The sequence below is a fragment of the Grampus griseus genome (genome assembly GCF_964374135.1).
Source record: "Grampus griseus genome assembly, chromosome: 2".
Classification (NCBI taxonomy): domain Eukaryota; kingdom Metazoa; phylum Chordata; class Mammalia; order Artiodactyla; family Delphinidae; genus Grampus; species Grampus griseus.
In genome coordinates this window covers 109,727,453-109,738,229 of record NC_139018.1, presented here as the reverse complement: position 1 = coordinate 109,738,229, position 10,777 = coordinate 109,727,453, and the positions used below count along the sequence as shown (strand labels likewise).

At 56.0% G+C, this 10,777-nt stretch overlaps 1 protein-coding gene across 2 annotated transcripts in view; it reads right to left on the bottom strand.

Annotated features, from left to right (window-relative positions):
• Positions 1 to 2,990: 2,990 nt before the first annotated feature.
• SMAD6 (SMAD family member 6) overlaps positions 2,991 to 10,777 on the bottom strand; it is a 75,314-nt gene continuing 67,527 nt past the window's right edge. For both annotated transcript variants that reach the window (XM_082649152.1, XM_082649153.1), the window contains one exon: positions 2,991 to 4,118. In XM_082649152.1, coding sequence (XP_082505278.1) covers positions 3,577 to 4,118 — 542 coding nt within the window. In that variant the 3' untranslated portion in view covers positions 2,991 to 3,576. The remainder of the gene's footprint in view (positions 4,119 to 10,777) is intronic.

Genomic DNA, 10,777 nt, shown 5'->3' with positions numbered 1-10,777 from the left:
CAGGCAGCTGCAGCCAGAGGCAGCCGGAACAACAAAGTCCCCTGAAATGTGTGTGTGGGACGGGAGCTCCCAGGACAGGTGGCGGGGGGATGGGGGGAGTTCACAGAGGTGAACAGAGGTGTGTGCATGCCCTCCAGAGCACTGGGGGAATCCATGCCCAGACACAGAGGAAACAGCCAGACCAGGAGTCTCAAGACATGGGTGTTAGGCTCAGCGCTGCCCTGTACTTGCTGTGTGACCTCGGGCTCCTCATGGTCCTCTCTGAGCCTTGGGTTTTCTCACCTGAAGCATGAACACAAGATCTCCAGGCACCCCCTCTCCCAGCTGTGCTTCCCTCACTCGTAGATCCATCCGTCCACAGCCCCTACCCACAGACATTCCCAGAGACTAAGCAGGGAAGGGACTGGACATGGGGGTGGGCTGTGAAGCTGAGAGGAAGGAGCAATGGAGGGACTAAGGCCTCTCAAAGAACCTAGTCAACAGAAGGAAATCCATTCCCTCTCCGCCCTCACCCCAGGCCTGGGCTTGGGTTTGGGGGCAGTAAGCCCCACCCACCTCGCTTCCCAGGGCCTGCAGGGACCAGGCTCCCACGACGCTCTCCAGAGACGGGGCCTTGTTTAGAAAGTGTCTTCTTTGGAGCCTGAGTCACTGGATCCCTGGGTGGTCTGGGGGAAACCACAGAGTTTCTGCCAGCACCACAACCGGGAAAGGGGGAGGACAGCAGGTCCCAGCGCCACTTGTGCCCTCAGCAACTCAGCCTGTTCTGTCTGGGACTTGGTTTCCCTGTGTGAACTGAGGGGCTAGAACTGGAGTCTCAGACCCCCACAAAGAAAGGCAGCCACCGGGCCTTCTTTCTTAACACTCGAGGCCACCCAAGCACCTTAGGGAGGGCCTCAGACTCAGGACGGAGCAGCCCTCGGACCAAGATTGCTGCAAGGTTGAGGCCCCTGGGCCCCCAGAGTTCAGCCCTTCACGCTCACGGACCGTCCCCAAGGGGCAGGCCCACTCCAGCAAAGCCGATCACAACCAGCACATAAGAGGACACCCAGCCAACATCTGAGACAGAGGTTTGCTCCTTTCCCCCCCAGGGAGCTTGGGCAAATGACAGCATTTGTGTAAGCATCCATTCCTCCATCTGGAGGAGGAGAATGGCAGAGAACACCCCCGCAGAGATTTCTGCGAAGACAGGGTGCATCAGAATCACTTCACGAGTAGGAAGGACCCACAAACAGTGAGTTAGTGTCAGTTGTCACTGACTTGAAAAGAAGACAGATACAGTGACTCCTTGCCCATCCTCACACAGCACAGACCAGCTCTGCTCACTGCGCCCCAGGAGGACCAAGGCCTGGATAGCGGGGACAGCAGAAGGAGGAGGGCCTCCCGGGAAGCTCGGGTCTGAGGGTGGCAGAGTAGAGTGAAAGGGTCTGGGCTGGCCGGCCTGGGTATGGGGACAGAATTAGCAGGGGTGGGGAAGGAGTCCACTGGCATATAACTTTGGGAAACCAAGTGAAAGAGTGTAGTTCTTGGAGAAGGTGGCGGCCGTGATTCCCACCTCCTGGCAGTCACACTCTTGTGTGGTCACCCCACCCCTACCCCCCCCCACACACACTGCAGCAAGAATGGTTTGTGTGATCAACAGAATATGGCAGAAGTGATGGCAGGACGCTTTTGAGATAAGGTTAGGAAAGACAGCAGCTTCACACTTGGTCTCTCTCTTTTGGATCAGTTGCCACGTCATGAGTCGTCCAATGGAGAGGCCTACGTGGCAAGGAGCTGAGGCCTCCAGCCAACAGCCACGTGAGCGAGCTTGGAAGTGGGTCCTCCAGCCCCAGTTAAGCCTCAGATGACTACAGCCCTGGCAGACAGCTTGACTGCAGCCTCACGAGACCCTGAACCAGATCCACCCAGCTAAGCTGCTCCTGCATTCCTGAACACGGAAACTGTGATAATAAATGTGAGTTGTTTCAAGCTGCCAAGTTTTCGGATCATTTATTACGCAGCAATAGATAACACACAGGACTTCTCAGAGCATTTAATAGGCTAATGTAAATCTCCAAGAAAGAAGATATACAATGTAACATTCCCCTTAGTTATCTGGCCAAGAAGGCCTTCTTTTTTGAGTTTTCTCGAGAGGAAACTGATTTAATTGATATGGCTCTGGTTAACTTCTAACCTTGATCTGTCTCATGAGCTTGTCATCTACCCTTCCAGAACCTTAACTTTTCCCTTTTATAGAGTAGAAAGAAACCACCTGCCTTTGCATCAATCATGACTACAGTTCCAGATGGGCAGGTTCTGAGCTACTTGGTGGGGGGATGGGAGGGTAGCTTATCTAGGTCCTAAAAGGAGTTTCACCCTGGGGCTCAGGTGGCTTCTGTGAGGTGGTAGGTGGGTTCAAGACCCACCATCTCAGTCTTTCTTCCACAGGCCATTTCCCCAAAGTGGTGAGAATTAATGTTTTCTAGCTTGCAGACAGCTCAGAGATGAGAGGCATGGACCCAAGTCTTCCCCATCAGGCTGAGAGTTCCTCTAGGCCAGAGCATGAGCCTCCCCCATCAGACTGGAAGAGTTTACCTAGGATGGATGGCCCATGTACTCTCCCTCTTCCCCCTGAATCCTGTGGACACACTACAGCCATGGGTGGGAAGGAACAACAGAACCTTCTCTGGCCTTAAGAGCAAACATACGACCTTCCTCCCTTTTTTTTTTTTAAAATAAATTTATTTATTTATTTATGGCTGTGTTGGGTCTTCGTTTCTGTGCGAGGGCTTTCTCTAGTTGTGGCAAGCGGGGGCCACTCTTCATCGCGGTGAGCGGGCCTCTCACTGTTGCGGTCTCTCGTTGCAGAGCACAGGCTCCAGATGCGCAGGCTCAGTAGTTGTGGCTGACGGGCCCAGTTGCTCCGCGGCATGTGGGATCTTCCCAGACCAGGGCTCGAACCCGTATCCCCTGCATTGGCAGGCAAACTCTCAACCACTGCGCCACCAGGGAAGCCCCCTTCCTCCCTTTTCAATGTAATTCCCTCTACTCTTTAACTGGTAAAAGATTGAAATCAAGTTTCGGGATGCCAGATGGGTCAGAAACCCACAGAAGCCCTGCATGTTCCTCTTTGTTAAAAAGAAGACAGTTTAAAAAAAAAAAAAAAACTATAATGCGAATACTTTATTATCAACGAGTGACTGGTATTAGCTTTTTGTCTGGGCATTAATATTTCAAAAACCATACACCAAACCCAGGCTCTTCCACCTAGCTCTGCTGTATCATTTTCTTTAAAAAAAAAAAACAAACAACAACAACAAAAAAAACCATAAAGAAGAGGAAGGAGGAGAAGAAAGAAAATATATCTGTATTATAAGCCAAAGTGCGTCTTTCTTGTTTTGTCCATATACACACATTGCACCATACATAAATAATTACATTGTAAAAATGACTCCATAATTACAAGTATAATATATATTTCCATATAATATATAAAACTTTATATTAAATCTAGGTAGATGATATCTGGGGGGGGTCGTCCGTGGGGGCTGTGTCTCTGGGCACGGGGCCCCCGTTGGCGGAGCGGGTGGCGGGCCGCTATCTGTGGTTGTTGAGGAGGATCTCAAGCCAGCAGGGGCAGGAGGTGATGAACTGCCGGGAGTAGCAGGGACCCCAGCCCTTGGCGAAGCTGATGCGGACGCTGTTGGGGTCGTAGGGGCCGTCGGCGGCGTCGGGCTCGGGCCCGTGCTGGAGCAGGCCGGAGCGCTCGAAGTCAAACACCTTGATGGAGTAGCCGGGGGGCACCTTGCGGACCACCAGGGCGCGGCCGCCGGGCGCGTCCAGCGTGGGGGAGTTGACGAAGATGGGGTGCTCGCCGCGGTTGTAGGCCCACACGCCGTCCGGCTCCTTGCTGAGCAGGATGCCGAAGCCGATCTTGCTGCGCGTGCGCCGCACCGACTCACTGCGCTGCTCCAGGTTGAGCTGGCCCAGGCAGAAGCCGCTGCCCTGAGGTAGGTCGTAGAAGATGCTGACGGCCTGGTCATACACCGCGTAGAGGCGGCCCACCCGTGTCCGGTGCTCCCAGTAGGCCACGCTGCACCAGTGGCTCGGCTTGGTGGCATCCGGAGACATGCTGGCGTCTGCAGGGCAAGCACAGGGCACGCGGGTGTTATTCCAGGGCAGCGGAAGCGGCACTGCCGCCTGGCCGGTGGGCTTTGAGGGGGGTCTCTGGCGCCCAACAGACATGGGGAGCACTACTGTGGGCCAGGCCGTCCTCAGATTTAACCCACAGCAGGACCCCACCGCCCACCCCACCCCCAGACACACACGAAGGCAAGGCACCTACCGTGCCAGGTGCCTGTGGGTACCCAAACACGAACCACACCCGGCTCCTGCCTGTAGAATTTTACAAGCCAGCAGGAGAGGGACACACACCCACACACCCAAGGGAGGGACTGACTGGCGAGCACCTACATTGTTCCGGGTGCTGTGCTCTGCACTCCTCACTCCGCACGTGACTCACTGGGTCCTCCCATAACTGTGCGGAGGCCACCTTCTCACTTTACAGACGAGCTTCCGGGACTTGGCAGCCACCAAGCAGCCTGCCCAAGGCCACTCAGCCGGCGAGTGGCACCACCGGGATTTGAACCCGGTCAGTCCAGGCCTCAACCTGAACAGAGCGGGGTGAAGCTATCAGAGGGCGTAAACCGCCCCTCAGAGGGGACTCAGGCATAGGAAGGCACGGTGCGGTGGGGAATGTGGCCCCCAGGACCTCTTCCGGCCCAGAATGGGAATCGCGGCTGCCCGACGGCGCCCAGCCTCAGCCTGGAGCGTTACGCAGGGTCTCCCAGTAACCCCCACCCCCGGCCCCTCAAGTTGGCTCTCTGGGCAGGAAGTGCAGCTTTTCACCAGAACTGTAGCCGCCTCTGTGAGACAGAGAAGCAGAGGGTCTCTAAGTGCAAAAGGAAATCGCTCCTCGAGGGCTCCAGTTTGCCAGCGGCTCCTCTCCGGGCCTCAGTTTCCCCATAGACGGCAAAGGGGTGGCCTGCATGATGACTGGGATCCCTCCGCACTCCAGCTTGGGGCATCTCTACATGTCTGCATGAATTTAACAATTTTCTGAGACCAGGCGTAATACCAGGTATAGGCAAGGGGCCCATCTTGAAGGGCAGCCCCCTCCTCACTGCTCTCGGGTGTGGCCGGCTTCTCAGATTCTGAAGCGTTTTGACATCTGGTCTCTCCTTTGAGCTCAGGGCTCTGACAAGCAGGTGGGCACCCATGACTGCCCGGTGGGGTTATGTGTTCCCACACAGGCCCCTGGCTGGGGCTTTTGCAGAGGGCGAAGGTCTGCTGGAGGCCTGATGAGGACGCACTGAGGCCCTTTATGGCTCGGCTTCTCCAAAAGAAACAGATTAAAGTCCAATCAGGGGCTTCCCTGGTGGCGCAGTGGTTGAGAGTCCGCCTGCCGATGCAGGGGACACGGGTTCGTGCCCCGGTCCGGGAAGATCCCACATGCCGCGGAGCGGCTGGGCCCGTGAGCCATGGCCGCTGAGCCTGCGCATCCGGAGCCTGTGCTCCGCAACGGGAGAGGCCACAACAGTGAGAGGCCTGCGTACCGCAAAAAAAAAAAAAAAAAGTCCAATCAAACCTGAGGGAGAAAGCACTGTCAGCAACTTCCGTCAGGAGCCTGGGTGAGGTCAGCTCTGTCTGCCTTCAGCCCAGCCCCGCCTAGAGGCCCCAGAGCAGCCGGTGACAGGGCTCCTGACATTCTCTTATGTGCTGGGAGGCCCACCTAGCAGGAAAATGTCCACCTGAGGGGCCTCCTGTGGGCTGCCTGCTCTGCTGTGGCCTGGGGCTGGGCACAGTCCCAAAGGGCCTGCCCCTTGCCTTCTGCCTGGCATTAAGATCCCAGCCGCAGGTCCCCAGGCCAGCCCCTGAGGACATATCATTCTGTCTCACAGTCCCCATCCAGGCCCCTCGTGGTTCTAGCTGATGGTCGGGATGGGGGAAAGAGGCCCTGCTCCCTGCCCTCAGCTGACTTGCCCCTTAGCCAGTGTGCAGAGAGACAGCTCTAGCCCGTGGTAGGTAACACAGCTGCAGGCACTAGGCCAGCCCCAGCAGGTGAACAGCTAGGAACACCCCAAGCCATTGCCCCTTTTTCCATCCACCCATCCAGCACTGGTCTGAGAGTTTCCAAGAGCCAGGAGAGCAGCACCATCCCAGCCTGGCCGTGAAACTGCAACGCCAACCTTCTCACCGAGCGACAAGAACTCCGTTAGTGCACTAGGCACAGAGAGGCGGGGAAGCAAAGAAGCTACGCCTGGAGAATGTCGGGTGACAAGACAGACAACAGGCATCCCTGAGTGCCTTGCACGAGCCAGGCGCCTTCTTCACAACGGCCTTGGTCGCACCTGTTATCACCCCAGTTCACAGGTGTGGTAACTGAGGCCCAGGGAGGTGCCAGAACCGGACAAGGGCACACGCTAGTGAGCCAGCATCAGTGCCAGGCCACACTCCCGAGGGCAGCTCTTCTCCGTACTCCGGGCAGACACCCCCCAAAACCCAGGCACCAAGCAAATGCCCCCCTTCTCGAAACCTCACCCCGTTTGTAACCACGACTGCTCTCGTGGTCTGTGAGTCCTAGAGGTGCTCGCCCACAAGCCGGTGAGGCACTGTCCGCCCCAGAAACGAAAGGTCTTCATTCCCTGAAGACTCAGCCAGTCCCCCTGAGTGAGGGAGTGCTGCCATCCCCTCCACCGGTAAGCTCAGAGAGGCCACCCGAGTCATCAAGTGGCAGCTCTGCCCCCGGAGGGAGCCACGCTGTCGTAAAAGGCAGAGAAGCCGTTTAACAGTCAGGGGGTGGGGGTAATGGGATTGAGGGGGTGGGGTAATTCCTCCCTCCCAGCTCCTAAAAGGCTTTCAATTCAAGGCCAAGTGGGCCTTCCTGTCCCCCTCCTCTCAGTACCTCCCACCCCAGCCGAGTCAAATGCGCCCTCGCCCTCTACCCCCATCTCATCGACACCTGTGTCCCCGGCCTTGCCCCAGTCAGCGCTCTTCGCAGGGGAATGGGACCCTGTGAGTGGGGATGAACCCCAGCCCCTCACCCACCCCCCCGCCACCCTGGAGCTGCCCTAGGGCCCAGCCTGCCCCATCCGTGGCGCTCAGGGACACTCCCCGGGCCAGGCCTCACTTTCCACGGCCTCTTTGGTTGAACAGACTGGGTAACAACTCATCAGGCCTGGGCTCCAGGCCATGTCTTCCAAATTCCAGGGGATGGACTGTCACCTCTGAGAAGCCCTCTCTGACCTCTCCCTCCTGTGCGCCTAGAGCCTTAAATGCAGTCCCTCCCTTGGCCTGAGCAGGTGTCTGTGCCCCTGGCTGGCCTCAACTCTCAAGGAGGAAGGGGTGGGTCTTAGTCCTTTCTGCATCTGTCCCAAGTCTGCATGTATCCCCAGGGTGCTCTTGGAACACCTACAAGGGAAGAAGGAAGGAAATAAAATAGATCCCAAGTGTTGGCACACTGCCCTCACCCCTACCCCCCACAGGAATCCTGCTCAGCAGGTGGGACCGATGCCCTCAGGCCCAAGGGGGTGCTGGGCAAGGACTAGGGTCTCAGGTCTGATCCTGAGAGAGCAGGCCGGCAGGTGAGCCCATCACCATGCTTGGGGCATCCCCGTCCCCACCTAGCTCTGAGGGTCTCTGAGCTCCAGAGCTGGAGGGTTCCCCCCGCATCATCTCATCCAGGGAGCACCGATGCTTTGGGCTTTCACAAACCAATACACTGTTTAATGGAGGGGTTGGGAATGTCATAAGGTTACCACGGTTTTATTTTGTCACATACAGACTTATTAAAAACCCCAAGACCATCTACTATCACTAGCACAAAAGAAAGTAATTTGATACTCACAAAATAGGTAGGACGTAAATCAGAAAATTTTAAATTAATACATTTAGATTATAAGAAGCTTTCTTATTTCTTGCACCATGGGCCAATGAGAACTTAGTCCGGAGGCTGGCCTGTGGGAACTATCAATTGAGTCCAATGTCCTTGTGCCTCCAAGATGGCACCTCCGGGGGTACCGGGTGACTTGCCCAAGGACACACAGCAGTGGGTGGCAGAAGTGGGACCAGAACTAGAGACCTCAGATTCTAAACTAATGCTTTTCACATGATCCAAAAGGTTTCCTAGTGAGACAGACCTAAGCTCTCACCACTGACTGGATAGGTGGCCATGAACAAGCCACTGAATGTCCCCAAGCCTCAGTCTCCCCATTTGTAAAACGGACTTACTCATAACTGAGCGCCTCATCTGCACAGTCCATCTTTGGATTTTCTGGCAACTCTGGCAGCAGACCAATCGGGAGCAGAAAGAAGCAGCTGTCTGTTTATCCGTCCCAGTGCTGGCCTAACCCTTCCAAGGCTAGGGCTCCTTAGGGGTGTCACGGGTCACGACCCAGGGTCATTCCCCAGCACGGGAAGTTACAATAGGACAATGGACGGCAATGCCCTTTGCAAACGGTAAGGTACTTTACAAATGTTAAGGTTTAGCTCCCAGCCCGGTACCTGAGATGCAAAGAGATGCTCAGTAAGCGAAGGAATGAAGGGTGAAGCAATGAATACCTGAATGTGGGAGACACAGATGAGTGCTCCTGGGGTTCTATTTACACACACACGCACATGCGCACATGCGCACGTGCGCGTGCATGCGCGCGCACACACACACGTATTCAGATCTCATGCCGTGTGTTCAGAGCAGGCCGACCCGCCCTCTTTGAGAAGGCAGGCACCCCAAACCCAGGGTCACCTCTCCACTCCTCACAGACGCAGAGCCCCACCCGACCCACCACACCTCGTCTGTGGCCTGGGCTGCCACTCAGGCCGCGAGGGGACAGTCTCTTGCAGAAGATCTTTTGCTTTTCGTGGCTCCAGGGCTGTGGTCCCGCCATCAGCCTAATTAGGAACCAGCTCCTTAATTGCAAATAAATACCGCGGAGTCAGACCCGAGTGAACAACATCAAAGATGACCGCGCTCTGACCGAAACTCCTGCTCGCTACCCCCTGCTCAAGGCCTGGCCTAGTTCCCAGCCAGACTCTGGGTCCCAGCTGGAAGGGTTCCAGGGGAAGGGGGAGAGGAGAGGCGCAGTCTGGCGCGATGTCTGGGGCAGATCTGGTGGAGCGGCACCAGGCCGGGGTCAGGAGGCCTGCAGCCCGGTGTCCAGCCTCCTGGCCCTGATCAGGCAGGCCATCTCCCTTCTCCTGGCCTCAGTCTTCCTTTCTGAACAATGAGCTCTACATTTCTGTGATTTCACGCATGTTCACAGCAGCTCTACTCGTAATCACCCAAACTTGGAAAGCAGCTCAGATGTCCATCAACAGGAGGATGGACGTTATGGACTAAATGTTTGCGTGTGCCCCCCCCCGCCCCAAATTCATGTTGGAAATCTTAAACCCCAATGTGACAGCATTAGAAGGTAGGGTCTTTGGGAAGTGATTAGGTCATGAACGGGATTAGTGCTCTTTAAAAGAGACCCCAGGGCTTCCCTGGTGGCGCAGTGGTTGAGAGTCCGCCTGCCGATGCAGGGAACACGGGTTCGTGCCCCGGTCCGGGAAGATCCCACATGCCGTGGAGCAGCTGGGCCCGTGAGCCATGGCCACTGAGCCTGCACGTCCGGAGACTGTGCTCCGCAACGGGAGAGGCCACAACAGTAAGAGGCCCGTGTACCGCAAAAAAAAAAAAGAGACCCCAGAGAGCTCCCTCGTTCCACCGTGTGAGGACATAGCAAGAATACAGCCATTTATGAACCAGGAAATGGTTCTCACTAGACACCAGATCTACCGGCCCCTTGATCTTGGACTTCCCAGACTCCAAAACTGTGAGAAATAAATATGCATTATTTAAGCCACCAATTTATGGTATCGTTATTATAGCAGCCCAAACAGACTGTGATAACGGATAGACGAAAGTAAGGCTCATCCACACAGTGGAATACGACTCACCAATAAAAACGAACCAACTACTGAAACACACCACAATGTGGGTGAATCTCAGATGCACCCGGCTGAGTGAAAGGAGCCAGACACAGAAGATGTGCTGTGTGTTTCCACTGATACGAAATTCTTGAGTAGATAAAACTAACCTACAACGACAGAAATCAGAACAGGGATTACTTCTGGGGAGAGGGGACGAGGGAACTTTCTTGGGTGCTGGAAATGTTTGATATCTTGATTGGTACAGTGGGAACTCAGGTAGAGACATTGTCAAAAATCATGACCTATGCACTGCAGAGCAGTGCATTTCATTGTACATATGGTGCCTTGAAGGAATTACAACGAAGATCGTGGAAACGTGCTGCTAGGCCAGCCCTCTGTGGCCATCCTGGAGTGGTCCCAGCAGGGCTCCCAGGTGGTCCAAGGGACAAGCCCTGTGTTTCCCGGCCAGAGAGGGGCGGCCTGGCCGCCCGGTGGCACCCACATTCCTGCCACCAGAGGGTGGTGATGCCTGCGGCGGGCAGGAGACTGGCCTGACAGTAGGTCCCCTGCACTGAAGCCGGCCCCTCCGACGGCTGGCGTTCCTTCCTCTTGGCCTCTCTGCCCAGCAAGGGTGCTTCGAGCCCAACGTGTAGTTCTGTTGGGGTGCCGGGGCACCAAGGGGGCCAACTGCGTCTGGGGGAGGCGGGGAGAGCTGAAATCCCAAGCAAGCCTTTAGCTTCTTCGAATCAGCAGTTTTCTGTCAAAACAAAGGGCAGGAACGTTCCTGTGTGCTCCCCCGTGGGCCGCACGCTCCAAAAGCCTGAGCATA